Here is a 17,785-nt window from a genome sequence, read left to right on the forward strand (position 1 = left end):
CCGGTCTGTTGTCTCAAAAGCGGTTGCTATTGGAGGATCAAATGGATGAGGAGAAGGATGAGGAGGAAGATGGACGAGCAACAGTTAGGAGATGAAGAGGATAATAATTCCATCTCTGTTGTCTGTGGTTGCCAGGAGGGAACAGAGGAAGCAAGCTTCAGTGTTATCCCGCCACCAACAAACTATGGACTTGGACATCATGAAAGAGACCGAACAATGAACGCCTTCTTGTAGCACTATCTGTAACATGATTGCTGCCGTAATGTTAGAATTCTAAATTGCGCTGACTAGTGGGTTGCCAGTCTGTTCAATCCATGATACAAAAGTAAATTTTGCCAGTTGCTTAACAGAATAAATTTATAACAGAACAAAAAATGTAACAGAACAAATTTATATTTTATCATGTGTATCCCTGTATGGAGAACAATATCTGCACCAAAGAATGAAAAGATGAAAGGTAGCCTGCTTAAGGTAGCGCAGTAGCGCATTACTTAGAAAACTAATTTAGATTTTATCATGTGTACCCCTGTAGAGAAAACAATATCAGCACCCAAAGATGTCAAATTGACATCTAGCCTGCTGTATAATTTTACTAACAGAAGAAAGTATTTTTTTTACTATGGAAAAGTCTTGTATACGCTACAATATACAGTATCCTCAAAACAATTTCAAACTCAGATCTAGCCTGCTGTATTATGTTGGGCACAGAAAAAAATATTTTTTTACTCTGCATGAGCTCTGCACATACTGTAGCTGAATTTCACTGCCACTAAATGACAAAGTTGGATATGGCATGCTGTATCACATTTGTAACAGAAAAAAATTGTTTTTTTAATCTACACAGTAAAAAAAAATATTTTTAGCAGTTGCTAACATGATTCAGCACGCCATATCTCACCTTGTCATTTAGTGGCGGTGAAATTCATCTTTCTGCACAACTGTTGCAGAGTTAAAAAACAAGTGACATCGCTGGAGTCAGGTCCTCAGCACAGATGTCATGCTGGTCATAGACTACATAACAAAACTTGGTGACAGATTTCCTTTAATTTCATGATCTAGCTTCCACTAAAGCAAATAATAACTAAATAATGCAAACAAATCATAGACATGTATAGGTATGTGATTTTGCAAAGGTCTTTAATGAAACAGATATCCAACATGTAAGACTGAATAAGATCAACTTCTGAAAAATAGCTGAATCAGAACTCTACTTTCCTGAAGGTTTTGTACCCTTTCAGGATATGTTTCTTACTTATTTATGTTTTTGATAATCTGACAATTATCAGATGTTAAAAATGATGTTCTTAAATAATTTAAGTATATGTATTATTACATTTATATTTTGGGAAAACAAATACAATTAGAAAATATATGTCTTTCCAGCTCTTAATTATAGATGGGCAACATCTGAGAAGTGATCCAGCTAGTGTAATGGATGAAGTTCAGAACTTCTTAGGAGTTTCTCCTCATTATAATTACTCAGAGACTCTCACGTAAGTATATTAATCTCGTTTACAATATTTCTATCAGCAGACCATCAGGAACATTATAGATCATTAATATTTACAAAGCTGATCAATTCAAGGGTGTTTTATCACTCCCAGCTAAAATATAGTTTGTGAATAACAACCAACTTTGGAAAACATGCTTATTTTAGGTAAATCTGAGCTTGGAGGATATTTGAAAAGCACATTTTACTTCACTTTCAAAGCACATTGTGTAAAGTGTCCTCCAGGGGAATTAAGGCAAACATTATACAGTAGGCTGAGTGGATATAAAATCTGAGAAAGATTAACAGCACTTTACTGGCAGTTGTTCAATGCTTCATTTAGAGAAATGTGTCTTCAAATGGCGATAGGACATATGACATCTAAGAGGGTCTGATTAATATTTATAGTCAGATTGGGAAATTATGGAGTTCCCCTTTCGGTTTTTGGTTAAACTACTTGACATAAACAAGAAAGACTATATATGTATTGTATCTATATAAAATGATCAATTTAAAGACAAGACAGTTGCAAAGATTTTCAAATAGTTAACTTCAGTCTAGTTTAAAATAAGCTGCCAGAATAATAGCTAAAAATTTCGGGCCTAAGATTTTTTTTTGTATTCTCTATTGATTTATTTTTGCAAAGAGAATTTTGATAATACTTAATATTGCTACAATGTATCCATAGGGTGGTACTTATAGGGTGGTAATTTTTAAATGTTAAAAAAATTGCTTTGTAATATACTGAAAATTAAAGAAAAATAATTGGAATGAAAAACAGAAATTACATGTGATGCTGAGTCACTTCCCACAGACAGGCTAGGAGTTAGGGAAGTCAAGGAGTCCGAGGTCACAGTCTGGGATCAAAATTCCAAGAAGGTAGCAGATCAAGATAAAAGGGCTAGGAAACAGATGGTCAAAGGTAAATCCAAGGTCAAGCAGCAAGTATATTCAAGTATATGAACACCCCTTGAGGTAAGCTAAACCTGGCAATGTTCTAATCTTTAGCAGCCATCTAAATATCCAAGTAAATGGCAAGAACGCTCCACACCTGGAGTAAACTCATCAGGCCTGGTCAGATTGGACAGCAGAGCTGTCATTCACAATACTGACAGCTCAGCATGCCCAAGCATCAGATTGGGTGGTTGAGCTGTCACTTCAAATCCTGGCAGCTCAACATGCCCTTGATCCTATATGGTGGCTGAGCTGTCACTCACAGCATCCTTTGGACACTGTGAGTGGTGGAGTCATGACATTCCACTCTTGTTTTATAGATTTTGTTATTTCGACTGGCTATTATGTGATATTTTGACTGTAACATAATATTTTAATAGTTTTGACAGTTAAGGACACGACACGAACATAAAAATATATGAATTCTTATATTTTTTACTTTTTTTCAGGGGCTTATTGAAACGTTCATGTTTTATTAATCTTTAAAATAATCTATTTTTAAAATTTAGAACTGTTTTTACATTTTTTTAGTTTCTCTATGGCACTTGAACCTGTTGTTTGTACTGTAAGAGATACACTGCCATACTTCCGTATTATGTGCCAAACTCAAATTTCCCTGTCAGTTTCATAGACAATTAATGGAGTGAGGATGCACATGCTCAAACTCCTCTTCATTATATGGGGCTCTGCAGAACCTCTTTCTCAGACAAAAGGTGGTTCCAGTGTATATACGGTAAGTGGAGGATACCATTCCATTTTGGGATCATTTCTTTAATAGAAATACATAGATGACAGTCTTGGGGCTTTCATTAGTCTCCCAGCTTTCAAAGCAACCCATCAGCTCATTGTAGTCATTTTTTGTGTGCAAGGGCTATGTTCTACCTTCTACCTATTCATATAGATGGCTGCTGTAATCAGAGCAATCTCTGGTCAAGACAATTAAAGGCAAATGTAAGCTGCATATTTTAGCTCCTCCATGCACTTTCTAAAATATAGATGACTGTAACATGTCCATAATATTTAAATAATTATTCCCACCTTACGCATTTATGGCATTTATGTGCATTGGGTGTGATGTAGTGACTAGGAATGATGGGCACCTACCTGATCCCTCAAGTCTATCCTTGTCCCCCAGATTACACCAGAAGGTGGAGATACTGGGGTCACATTCCTTGCTGTTCTTCTATCTTAAAACTTATCTGTTTCCTACCGCATCAAGAGTCTAAGGATAGGATTACACTAACCAGACAGACACATAAGAGAAGACAGACATGGAAGAAAAAAAATAAAATCATACAAATATACTCACAAAACAACAGAGTGGATCCCGGGGAGGGATAAGTAATAGAAACCAAATAGGAAAGGATGAGGATAAGCATGCAAACCAACTCCACACAGAAATCTCTTGACCAACCCTCTAATCACATATTTCAAACACTGAAATTCTCCTCCAACACCTCATCAGGAAGTAAGAACTATAACTGACAATTTTCAAGTGCCAGTGGTAAGCATGCAGTATATACCAGAGGGGAGGTGCCAACATAGAACAGCAGAGGCAATTCAGGATGGAGAGCTCTTGGAAATCAACTGAACTGATTAACCCTTACAATGAAAGAACATGGAAAACCTGCACTGTTGAATAGGATGGTGAAGCAGTTCTAATTAATGCAGCAGTTTGTGTGACCAAGCGCTACGATCTTCTAGCCCCTCTCTGTCATGGTATCCCTTTGACATTGGGATTTACATCTATGTCTAGAACTAATTTCCTTAAGCCATTAAAGATGAGAAAATCTGCAGAGATTCAAATTTGGCAAATCGCTAAAATTATCAAGGAATATCAATATGCGTTATATGTTTATTATGCTCTTGGGTGTTTCTAAATCTTTGAATTTATTAAATATAGGGCTTAAAAATACCTCATTGCTTACCCTTCCCACCACTGCAATTTGCTATCTTATGCATACTCTCATTTTCATACATACGAGAAGAGTGGAGCTGAGTGAACATCACAGTATAAAATGCTCGAAGAGGTGGGGAGCACCGGATAGAGGGCTTTCGTGATGGGAATGATAAGCAGTGATATATTTTTCATCAATGTGCTATCCAAATTCATATTGAATTCATATTGAGTGATTCGCAAAAACAAAATATACCATATTTTGTCTTATAGTCTGGAGGCAGTTTCCTATTTTGGAATAGAATGCTGAAATTGTGTCCTTCCCGATCACAGAGAGATCTGATCTCTCCTCCTGCTCAACATTGATCTATATGTGATCATTGTAGAGCAAGAGACAAAACTTAATGGGACCTAGCGTGTGTGTGTGTGTGTGTGTGTGTGTGTGTGTATGTAGCAGAGTTGTGTGTGTGTATAATACACACACTGCAGACAGGCCCTAATAATAGATTTATTACCTCACTCTGGTGCATTAAAATTAGTGATAATGACCCTCCCACATTACACCACCAGGAAAGTTCCTATTTTCTGCTGTCTAAACTTTGGAAGCGTCTTATGGTAAGGTGCATCTTACAGTCTGAAACATGCAGTATGTCTTTATATGTTTTTTACATATAGGTTTCTTTACATAAACTTTCAGATTCAGCACAGAAAAGGGCTTCTGGTGTCAGTTACTGGATGGAGGCAAAACAAAATGTCTTGGGAAAAATAAAGGTCGCAAGTACATAACAATGGATCTGGAGGTAAATATCTAATGTTTACTTTCCACTAGCATTAATTACTATAATATTGGATTACATTTTATGCTTTTTTGTCTTTTATCTCTTCTTATATAGGACTGTATAGGAACATTGTAAGAAATGTGAAATCATATCATTACATGTAGTCTGACAGGAATTTTGACCTATTTTTTGACATAAAATAAATACAGCTAATTATAGATATATTAGTATCTGGCTATATAAAAAAAGTAACTGAAATATTCCTGTCATCAAATTCTGTATCCTTGCCACCCTACCCCAGATCATTGAGAACTCTTTCACTAGTTCAGTATCAGAAGTATTTATCTACCAAAGGTAGCCAAGTGTTACTCTAAGGCCAGTGTCACACTTGCGAGTGTGATGTGAGAAACTCGCGGGACCCTCTGGCATCAATACCTGGCATTGCTGCCGGAACTCGGGACCAGAGGGTGCGCCTGCATAGCAATGCATGCAGCCACACACTCTGGTCCTGAGTGCCGGGTATTGATACGAGAGACTCGCACAAATTTCTCACATCACACTCGCAAATGTGACCCCGGCCTAAAATGTACTGTATCACTTAAAAATTTGGTACAAAATATTTTGAACATCCACTTAACCCCTTTCCAACATCGGGCGGAATAGTATGCTGATATCGGACTTCCTCCCTTTGAAGTGGGCTCCAGCGCTGAGCCCACATCTTTCCCAGCACGTCAGCTGTTTTAAACAGCTGACATGTGCCCGGAACAGCCACGGGTGGAATCGCAATCCACCCGTGGCTAGTAACTCATTAAATGCAGCTGTCAAACTCTGATAGCAGCATTTAACATGCACTTCCAGAAATCGCTCCAGAAATCTGCCCATCAGTGACCCCTTGTCATGTGATTGCAGGTCACCAATGGGTTGGCATGAGAAGTGATCATCGCCTTTATGTAGCAGAGCCGATTAGGTTATGGCAGCTTCTAGTCTCCCATGGAGACTATTGAAGCATGCCAAAATTTTAAAAAAATGTTTTTAAAAATATAAAAAAATACAAAAAATCTATAATTTCAAATCACCCCCCTTTTGCCCCATTCAAAATAAAACAATAAAAATATCAAACATACACATATTTGGTATCGCCACATTTAGAATCTCCCAATCTATCAATAAAAAAAGGATTCATCTGATTGCTAAACGGCGTAGCGAGAAAAAAGTAAAAACGCCAGAATTACTTTTTTTTGGTTGCCATGACATTGCATTAAAATGCAATAACGGGCAATCAAAAGATTGTATCTGCACCAAAATGATGTCATTAAAAATGTCAGTTTGACGCGCAAAAAAAATAAACCCTCACCCAACCCGAGATCGTGAAAAAGTGAGACGCTTCGGGTATCGGAATTTTTACTTTTTAAAAAAATTTTGAATTTTTTTCACCACTTAGATAAGATAGAACCTAGACATGTTTGGAGTCTATGAACTTGTAATGACCTGGACAATCATAATGGCAGGTGAGTTTTAGCATTTAGTGAACATACTAAAAAAGCAAAACAAAAAACAACTGTGGGATTGCACTTTTATGCAATTTCACCACACTAGGAATTTTTTTACCGTTTTCCAGTACGCGATATGTTAAAATCAATGATGTAGTTCAAAAGTACAAATCGATCCACAAAACATAAAGTCCTCTCTTGGCCATATTGATGGAAAAATGAAAAAGTTATGGCTCTGAGAAAAAGGGGAGCAAAAAATGAAAACGCAAAACAAACTACCTCCGGGGGTTAATGGGTTAATATTTACAATGGTAAGTTATTGCATGTGTGGCAGCAATGTATTTAAAATATTTTTTACACTGAAGACGTCTGTTTCAAAATTTATTTTGCTTTCCTTTTCAAGAAATGATTCTGCATTGCTTTTTTATTACACTGTAAGCATTTTTGTGCAATATTATATATTTTTACATTTTCATTTAAAAAAATAAGATTTTTTAGGTTTTATTTATGGGATTTAATACTGTATATTGCTAGCTGATTTATCTGTTTTTTATGTTTTATTCCCTTTTAAACTATTGCCATTGTATTGCATTTATTTATTTTACTCTCTTATATAGCGCCATTAATTCCACAGTGCCTTACATACATTATTGGCACTGTCCCCATTGGGGCTCACAGTCTAGAATCCCTATCAGTATGTCTTTGCAATGTGGGAGGAAACCGGAGTACCCAGAGGAAAACCACTCAAACACAAGGAGAACATACAAACTCCTTGCAGGTGTTGTCCTTGGTGGGATTTGAAGCCAGGACCCCAGCGCAGCAAGGCTGACTGATCTATTCCAACTGTTTTTTCAGCATTAGGAATTCAGAATGCTTGACTTTGTTATATACATTTCTTTGAGTTTTCTTTTATGTTATTAAAATTGCATATTCAGGTATTTTCTCATTCTGGAAATTTAAGTCAATCTCACAGTAGAAAATATATAAATAAAGGTATATTCTCAGATAGATGTGTAATGTTCTGTTCGATTTTTTTATCTGGCAGCACTCGAACCCATAGGGTGTGCGTGAAATTCACAGATCCAAAAAACTCAGAGCATGTCCTATTCATATCCAATGTTATGGAATAACATAGGATGTACTCAGTGAATTTGTGTGCTCTCCAAGAAAAAATCAGGCCACACACCGGCATTCAGATGGATGTGTAAATTCACCCTAACCCTAATAAAACTTGCTACCCTAAAAATGAATATTAGTGCCTTTTTTATTTTGATGCTTAATTATTCCTTTAATTACAGCGCTAAAGACTTAGGTTCCCAGTAATACAATGCTTCCATGTGAACAGCCAGGGGCAATATTTTCATGGAGACTTTGAATAGATGTGAATGACAAACATGTTTGTGTCCACATGTTCTGTATTACTAATTCTTCCAAGTTTACATAGTAGCAAATAATGGCATTTTATTGATTATAATGTTTATTAACCACAGATAGTCTGCATGAAAACAGAAAGAGTCAGTAGTGAATACGTAGGCTCTGGACTCTTAACATGTAAAGGAGCTGTTGGGATTTTTTTTAAATGCTATAAAGCACACAGGAACATAAGAGCAACAACAAGTTTGGGGGTGGAAAATAGAAAAAACATGTTTTAAATAAAATGGTGGTGCATCTTTTAGTCTGTTATAAAGGTAGCTTACCAGGGGAAGAGCGGCGGTAGAGTGAGGTCACAGGAAGAAGGGTTGTGGCTTCAGAAGGCCAGCGGCAACAGGAATGGGACAATGCTGCGGGCTCCAGGCTGGGAGGAGGGGGTGTCCAGGCAATGCGAGGCTGTGGGCCCAGGCCTCTCAAAACATGTCAACACCGGTGAGAAGAGTCCCCTTTCCCACTGATTTCTGCTTTGGTAAAATGGTCACTAGAGGTGGCTCATATGCAGATTGAGATTTCGGGAGATCTTGTCTCCCGAGATCTCAATCTGCTCTTGCGCTACCTCCGATGGAGATTTTCCTAAAGCCCACCCCAGGGAAATAAATGGGAAAGGGGACTCTACTCCCTGGCACTGACATCCTATGAGAGCCCTGGGTCTGCAGCATCTACATCGTCCTGCTCCTGCCATCGCTGTTGGCTTCCTAAAGTGACAAGCTTGCCTCCTGTGATCCCGATCGACCGCAGTCAGCCCCCCTCCCCGGTAAGCTTTGGATTACAAGACACACCCCCATTTTCATTCCAAATTTGGGGAAAAAAGTGTATTTTATAATCTGAAAAATACGGAATCCTAAATCTATAGAATAAATATCATAATCATGAAAGCTTACTTTATTAAATCTATAACACTCCAGTATGGTGTTCCTGGAATCCTAGTAACTGTTCATTTTTTTATAATGTGCCATCCTGACTGAGTGGGCCATATGGTGGCTCAGTAGTTAGCATAGCTGCTTTGCAGGTGTGAGCTTGGGCTCAATCCCACCAAGGACTTTGCAAGTAATATAAGTGGTTTTGCACTGCAGTTTCCTCCCACATTCCAAAGACATGCTTATAATTAATTTAGATTGTGAACCCCAATAATTAAAGTGATGATGATGCTTGTAAAATTGCCAAGGAAATATAGATGCTTCTCAGAAATTAGAATATCATCAAAAAGTTAATTTGTTTCAGTTCTTCAATGCAAAATATGAAACTCATGTTATATAGAGTCATTACAAATAGAGTGATCTATTCCAAAATGTTTATTTTTGTTAATGTTGATGATCATGGCTTACAGCCAATGAAAACCCTAAAGTATTTATCTCAGTAAGTAAGAATAATTAACAAAAAACACTGGCTATGCATTTAAAAAGGTCTCTTAGTCTGTTTCAGTAGGCTTCACACTCATGGGGAAGACTGCTGACTTGACAGATGTCCAGAAGGCAGTCATTTATACACTCCACAAGTAGGATAAGCCACAAAAGTTCTGAAGAAGCTAGCTGTTCACAGAGTGCTGTATCCAAACATATTAATGGAAAGTTGAGTGGAAGGAAAAAATGTGGTAGAAAAATGTGCGCAAGTAATTGAGATAACAGTAGTCTTGAGAGGATTGATAAAAAAGGCCATTCAAAATTTGGGGGAGATTCCCATGGAGTGGACTGCTGCTCGTGTCATTGCTTCAAGAGCCACCACACACAGTCGTATCCAGGACATAGGCTGCAAATGTCGCATTGCTTGTGTCAAGCCACTCATGACCAATAGACAACTACAGAATCGTCTTACCTGGGCCATTGAGAAAAAGAACTGGACTGTTGCTCAGTGGTCCAAGGTGTTGTTTTAAGATGAAAGTAAATTTTGCTTTTCATTTAGAAATCATGTACTCAGAGTCTGGAGGAAGAGTGGAGAGGCACACAATCCAAGGTGCTGGAGGTCTTGAGTGAAGTTTCCACAATCAGTGATGGTTTGGGGAGCCATGTTATCTGCTGATGTAGGTCCACTGTGTTTTATCAATACCAATGTCAACCCAGCCATCTACCATAAAATTTTAGAGCACTTCATGCTTCCCTCTGTTGACCATCTTTTTGGAGATGGAAATTTTATTCTCCAGCAGGACTTGGTAGCTGTCCACATTGCCAAAGTATCAATACCTGGTTTAAAAACAACAGTATCACTGTGCTTGATTGGCCAGCAAACTCACCTGACCTTAACCTTAATAATGGTTTTGGGGTTTTCATTGGCTGTAAGCCATAATCATCAACATTAACAGAAATAAACACTTGAAATAGATTATGCTGTTTGTAATGACTCTATATAATACAGCTCTGGCAAAAATTAAGAGACCACCACATCAAAACCTTGTCATGGGAAGCGCAATCTCCAGACCTGAACCCCATTGAAAACCTCTTTAATGTAATCAAGAGGATGATGGCTAGTCGCAGGCCATCAATCAAAGAGGAACTGCTTAAATTTTTGCACCAGGAGCAGTGTGAAAAACTGGTGGAAAGCATGTCAAGAGGCATGAAAGCTGTGAGTAAAAATCATAGTGATTCCACAAAATATTGATTTCTGAACTCATCCGAGTTAACCCCATAACCGCTGTATGCCTTTTAATGGTGGTAGTTTAGGGTACTTAAACCCTTAATTAATTAACGGCACTGTGGAAAGAAATTATAGCGTTCCCCAGAGTCAGATTTTTTCTGGGGTCTCGGCTGGAAACATGATTAGGGTCAGTTTTTACCTACCCCCAGGTTGCGATTATCGTTATTAACCATATAACGGTGACCGCAAAAAAAGAGGGGGTTGTCTTTGAATTTCTCTGTCCTCCGATGTGATCGCACATCAGAGGACAGAGAAATAGGGTCCCCGATCCCCCTGATACTTACCAGCGTCTCCCGTTGTCCCTAGGTCCTCCTTCCCCCCGCAGCCACTGACATCTTCTTCCAGTAAAAAATGGAGGGCACAGGCACAGTGTGCCTACCGAGATCTGCCGGCAGGCACCTGGCAACAATAGGAACATTTTTTCTATTGGTTCATTTTGGTCACTGTGATAGACCCTATCACAGTGATCAGAATAAAAAAATAGTAAATTAACCCCTCCTTTATCACCCCCTTAGTTAGGAAAAAATAATAAAATAAATAAATTTATTTCCACTTTCCCATTAGGGTTAAAGTTGGGCTAAAGTGAGTTGGGCTAAAGGTAGGGTTAGGGTTTGGGCTACAATTAGGGTTAGGGTTGGGGCTAAAGAAAGGGTTAGAGATGGGGTAAGGGTTAGGATTAGGGTTAGGGTTGGGATTAAGGTTGGGGTTGGGATTAGGGTTAGGGTTGGGATTAGGGTTAGGGCTGGGATTAGGGTTGGGATTAAGTTTATGGTTGGGACTAGGGTTAGGGTTGGGATTAGGTTAAGGTTTGTGGTTAGGGTTATGGTTAGGGTTGGGATTAGGGTTAGGAGTGTGTTGGTATTAGGGTTGGAATTAGGGTTAGGGTTGGGATTAGGGTTAGGGTTGGGATTAGGGTTAGAGTTGGGATTAGGGTTATGGTTAGGGTTGGGATTAGGGTTATGGGTGTGTTTGGGTTAGGGTTATGGTTAGGGTTGGGATTAGGTTAGGGGTTTGTTGGGGTTAGGGTTGTGATTAGGGTTATGGTTAGTGTTGGGATTAGGGTTAGGGGTGTGTTGAGGTTAGGGTTGGAGTTAGAATTTGGGGGTTTCCACTGTTAAGGTACATCAGGGGGTCTCCAAACGCGACATGGTGCCACCATTGATTCTAGCCAATTTTGCATTCAAAAAGTCTAATGGTGCTCCCTCCTTACAGAGCTCTGCCGTGTGCCCAAACAGTGGTTTACACCCACATTTGAGGTACTAGCATATTCAGGAGAAATAGCACAACATATTTTGTGGTTCAATTTCTCTTTTTACACTTGTGAAAATAAAAAAAATGGTTCTGAAGTAAAATATTTTTTTAAAAAGTTAAATGTTCATTTTTTCCTTCCACATTGTTTCAGTTCCTGTGAAGCACGTAAAGGATTAATAAACTTCTTGAATGTGGTTTTGAGCATGTTGAGGGGTGCAGTTTTTAGACTGGTGTCACTTTTGGGCATTTTCTGTCATGTACACCCCTCAAAGTGACTTTAAATGTGAGGTGGTCCCTAAAAAAATGGTTTTGTAAATTTTGTTGTAAAAATGAGAAATCGGTGGTCAACTTTTAACCCCATATAACTTCCTAACAAAAAAATTTCCAAAATTGTGCTGATGTAATGTAGACATGTGGGAAATGTTATTTATTAACTATTTTGTGTGACATATCTCTCTGCATAAAAATTCAAAGTTTGAAAATTGAAAAATTTAATTTTTTTTGCCATATTTCCATTTTTTTCATAAATAAATGCAAGTAAAATCGAAGAAATTTTACCACTAACATGAAGTACAATATGTCATGAAAAAACTTTCTCAGAATCATTAAAATCCGTTAAAGTGTTCCAGAGTTATAACCTTATAAAATGACAGCGGTTAGAATTGTAAAAATTGGCCTGGTCATTAAGTTGCAAATTGGCTGTCACTCAGGGGTTAAAACATTAGTATTGTTATTTCTAAATGATTATGAACTTGTTTTCTTTGCATTATTTGAGGTCAGAAAGCACTCTTTTTTTATTTTCACAATTTCTTCATTTCTTAAAAAAAATACAAAATGTATTGCTTGGAAATTCGGAGACATGTTGTCAGAAATTTATAGAATAAATGAACAATATACATGTGACTTCTACAGAAGACTTTTGTCCTTAGCAATAATGCCTGCATGTACATCACTTGCCAGCTAGGGACAATAATTGGCCACAATAGTCACTTTTGCATGGTAATTATCACTGCAGAACTGTTAACAAAAATCAGTTGCCTCATCAGAGCAGCAGCCTTGGAGGGGTGTAGTATTGTGAAGATGAGTTTTTTTTGTTATTTTATCATATTCCTTATAGGATAGTAAAACAATGTTCCTATATGATTAATGTATTCAGATACATTCCAAATAACAATTCACATTATGTGATTAGATGATTTCTCTATACAAAATTTCATCTATTAGCATAACATAACATAAATGTCAAATCATCACAACATCTATTGTCCCTGATGATGGTAATTTGACAGCATTTTAGGCCTATTAGCCTAGTTGAATCTGCTACCTCTGAAATTCATATAGCTTCATCACTGATCTTACTTGTAAACAACTTGCTTAGGTGAGGTCTAACCCATTAGATAGTATTCAATTTGTGTTGTAAGCACTGAGTCGTTAAGTCTGTGCTCTCTGGAAATTATGCAGTTAACATTGCAAACTTTTATAGACAGGTACGTAGTACCGATATTGGAATACATTTTAACTATTTTGAGTAAACCCTGTAAATCAGAGTGAAATATTCACATAGCAAAGCCAGTCACTGTAGCACATTGTCTTTGTTTCAGGGCGTAGCTATTATGAAAGTCAAAATCAAATTAAAGCAGCAATAATACTGTATAGTGGCCTAATCATTCAAGATATTTCAAATTTCTACTGTGTTAACTAACGGAATCATATATTGGTCATTACCTCTAATAATGTTTCTTTTCTTTTTTTTCAGTCGAAACTATTTCTTTCGAGCTATTATCAGGAGCACAACATTGAATTGTCCAAACTTCTTCACAGACTGGGACAACCTTTACCCTCCTGGCTGAGACAGGAATTACAGAAAGTGAGATAGCATCAAGAAATGGACTAATACGCAATTACAGCCTTGTGGTTTCTCCACTATGAAAAATGATCACATAAATCCCTTCCCTCACATTTAATGATTATTGGTAATGATCCCCCATAAGTCAAGAACATTTCTGAATGCACGTGGTACTATATATCAGCACCATTACTGTCAGAGCTCACACAGCAGCAAAGCTGAAAATTATTATAATGTACAAGATCTTTTCCTACATTAAACATGGGAATCGTACATTACCCATTTCCCTTAATAACAAGAGACTTTTCATAACTCTTTTATGATTGGAATCCTTCATTTAATACAACATGCACTACTGTCTGAGAAAACCAAAGCAATGGGCAGGAGTAGCTTGCAGTGGAACTAAAGGTTAGTTTTACAATCAGGTTGAATAAATCAGTATACATCTTCATAATAATATGTCATCTTGAACGTTCATAAAGTAATCTTAAATTTACTTTAATCATTTACAGCACTTGGCAAATTACGTCTCTTTCATCAGTCATTTTCTTGATTTGGGGGATTTCGCAGTATGCATTTGCAATGCTTTTGCAAAAGCAAAGGGGGTTCGCTGTGTGCAGTAACTCCAGCTGTTATGTTCAAAAGACTTTAGTTCAATAATAGCTTCCTGCAGCTCTCAGAAGTGCTGTAAAAATGATTTTTTTTCCCCTTTGGTCATTGATAATTTTTTTCATCGTACACATCTACTTTCTAAATGTGTATTTGATTGTGTTTTTGACAGAAAATCCAACCTCAGTCTTTGCCATAATGTCACCAGAGCTTTATAGTAATCCTTGAAAGGTCATCACTGCACAAAAGCTTTTAGTTCAATTATACTTGCAGAGTCACAATGGCTAAACTTTAAGAACCCAATTAACAGGCTTTAGTCATAAAGACTTTAGCTCTTAGGGAACTAATGCAAAGGAATTTTCTGTTGTCATTTAATTCTCCAGTAAGATGACATTTCAGCTGCTCCATTATTATTTTTTTTTTAAAAACCACAGTTAACTTATATTTTTATTTTGTGTTTGTTGAAGTACTATATAGTTCAAAGGCAGTTAGAACAAAATAAAGTAGTTTACAGTTGTGCACAAAAGTTTACATACCCCGGCAGAATTTTTGCTTTCTTGACCTTTTTTCAGAGAATATGAATGATAACATCAAAACTTTTTCTCCACTCATGGTTAGTGGTTGGGTGAAGCCATTTATGGTCAAGCTACTGTGTTTTCTCTTTTTGAGTCTTAATTACAACCCAAAACATCCAAATGACCATGATCAAAAGTTCAACTACCCCATTTCTTAATACCCTGTATTGCCCCCTCTAACATCAATGACCGCTTAAAATTCTTTGTGGTAGTTGTGGATGAGGTTCTTTATTTTCTCAGATGGTAAAGCTGCCTACTCTAATTGGCAAAAATCCTCCAGTTCCTGTAAATGCCTGTCCTGTCTAGCATGAACTGAGAACTTGCGATCTTCGTAGAGTGGCTTAATGATATTGAGGTCAGGAGACTTAGATGGCAACTCCACTCCAGAACCTTCACTTTGTTCTGCTGTAGCCAATGACAGGTTGACTTGGCCTTGTGTTTTGGATTGCTGTCATGTTGGAACATCGAAGTACGTCCCATGTGCAGCTTCTGGGTTGATGAGTGCAAAATTGCCTCCAGCATTTGCTGATAATGTGCTGCGTTCATCTTTCCTTCGACTTTAACCAAGTTTCCTGTGCCTTTTAGTTCACACATCCCCCAAATATCAGCGATCCACCTCCGTGCTTTACAAAATGAATGGTGTTCCTTTTATCATAGGCCTTGTTGACCTCTCTCCAAATGTAACGTTTATGGTTGTGGCCAAAAAGTTCAATTTTGGTCTCATCACTCCAAATTACCTTGTTCCAGAAGTTTTGAGTCTTGTCTCTGTGCTGTTTTGTGTATTGTAAGCAAGACACTTTGTGGCATTGGTGCAGTAATGGCTTTTTTTCTGGTGACTCGACCATGCAGCCCACTTTTCTTCAAGTGCTTCCTTATTGTGCATCTTGAAACAGCCACATCGCTAGTTTTCAGAGAGTCCTGTATTTCAGCTGATGTTATTTGTGGGTTTTCTTTACATCCTGAACAATTTTCCTGGCAGCTATGGATGACATCTTTGTTTGTCTACCTGATCGTGGTTTTGTTTTTACAGAGCCCCTGATTTTCCATTTGTTAATCAGAGTTTGAACTCTGCTGACTGGCATTATCAGTTCCTTGGATATCTTTTTGTATCCCTTTCCTGTTTTATGCAGTTCAACTACCTTTTCCCGTAGATCCATTGACAATTATTTTGCTTTCTCCATGACTCACAATTCAGAAACGTCAGTGGCTGGATGAAAGATGCAATGGTCTGTCTGGATACCAGACACTCATTCAGCTTTTATGCATACACACTTATTACAAGCAAACAGGTCACAGGTGAGGATGTTACCTTTAGTAGCCATCAGTAGTGTTGAGCGATACCGTCCGATACTTGAAAGTATCGGTATCGGAAAGTATCGGCCGATACCGGCAAAGTATCGGATCCAATCCGATACCGATACCCGATACCAATACAAGTCAATGGGACTCAAGTATCGGACGGTATTCCTGATGGTTCCCAGGGTCTGAAGGAGAGGAAACTCTCCTTCAGGCCCTGGGAACCATATTAATGTGTAAAAGAAAGAATTAAAATAAAAAATATTGCTATACTCACCTCTCCGAGGGAACCGGCAGCGTTGTTTGCTTAAAATTCGCGCTTTTCTTTCCTTACGTGAAGTCCCGGCTTTGTGATTGGTTGCATCGCAGTCACATGGGCGACGCAACCAATCACAGCAAGCCATGACGTAATTTCAGGTCCTTAAGGATTTTAAAATTACGTCCCGGCTTTGTGATTGGTTGCGTCGCAGTCACATGGGCGACGCAACCAATCACAGCAAGCCGTGACGTAATTTCAGGCCCTTAAGGATTTTAAAATTACGTCCCGGCTTTGTGATTGGTTGCGTCGCAGTCACATGGGCGACGCAACCAATCACAAGCCGTGACGTCACGGGAGGCTGGACACGCGCGCATTTTAAAATGCGCGCTTGTCCAGCCTCCCGTGACGTCCCGGCTTGTGATTGGTTGCATCGCGGTCAACCAATCACAAGCCGGGAGGCTGGACACGCGCGCATTTTAAAATGCGCGCTTGTCCAGCCTCCCGTGACGTCCCGGCTTGTGATTGGTTGCGTCGCGGTCAACCAATCACAACCCGGGAGGCTGGACACGCGCGCATTTTAAAATTTTAAAATTTTAAAATGCGCGCGTGTCCAGCCTCCCGGCTTGTGATTGGTTGACCGCGACGCAACCAATCACAAGCCGGGACGTCACGGGAGGCTGGACAAGCGCGCATTTTAAAATGCGCGCGTGTCCAGTCTCCCGGCTTGTGATTGGTTGACCGCGATGCAACCAATCACAAGCCGGGACGTCACGGGAGGCTGGACAAGCGCGCATTTTAAAATGCGCGCGTGTTTAGCCTCCCGTGACGTCACGGCTTGTGATTGGTTGCGTCGCCCATGTGACTGCGACGCAACCAATCACAAAGCCGGGACGTAATTTTAAAATCCTTAAGGGCCTGAAATTACGTCACGGCTTGCTGTGATTGGTTGCGTCGCCCATGTGACTGCGACGCAACCAATCACAAAGCCGGGACGTAATTTTAAAATCCTTAAGGACCTGAAATTACGTCACGGCTTGCTGTGATTGGTTGCGTCGCCCATGTGACTGCGACGCAACCAATCACAAGCCGGGACTTCACGTAAAGGAAAGAAAAGCGCGAATTTTAAACAAAGAACGCTGCCGCTTCCCTCGGTAAGGTGCAGGCTGCGTCGGAGAGGTGAGTATAGCAATATTTTTTATTTTAATTCTCTCTTTTACACATTTTTACATTAATGTTGTTTCGATACCGATACCCGATACCACAAAAATATCGGATCTCGGT

The 17,785-nt window shown here is 38.7% G+C and overlaps 1 protein-coding gene across 2 annotated transcripts in view; it reads left to right on the plus strand.

Moving 5' to 3' along the window:
- LOC143775873 (bifunctional heparan sulfate N-deacetylase/N-sulfotransferase 4-like) overlaps positions 1-17,785 on the plus strand; it is a 1,078,686-nt gene that overhangs the window by 962,251 nt on the left and 98,650 nt on the right. The window contains exons 12-14 of one of the 2 annotated variants that reach the window (XR_013215729.1): positions 1,384-1,493; positions 5,038-5,140; positions 13,676-14,173. Coding sequence is in view for 1 of the 2 variants with exons in the window: in XM_077264588.1 (XP_077120703.1) it covers positions 1,384-1,493; positions 5,038-5,140; positions 13,676-13,786 (324 nt within the window). In the remaining variant the exon portion in view is untranslated. The remainder of the gene's footprint in view (positions 1-1,383; positions 1,494-5,037; positions 5,141-13,675; positions 14,174-17,785) is intronic. The other variant, XM_077264588.1, reaches the window with a different exon arrangement.

The sequence above is a fragment of the Ranitomeya variabilis genome, chromosome 1, assembly GCF_051348905.1.
Source record: "Ranitomeya variabilis isolate aRanVar5 chromosome 1, aRanVar5.hap1, whole genome shotgun sequence".
Taxonomy (NCBI): Eukaryota; Metazoa; Chordata; class Amphibia; order Anura; family Dendrobatidae; genus Ranitomeya; species Ranitomeya variabilis.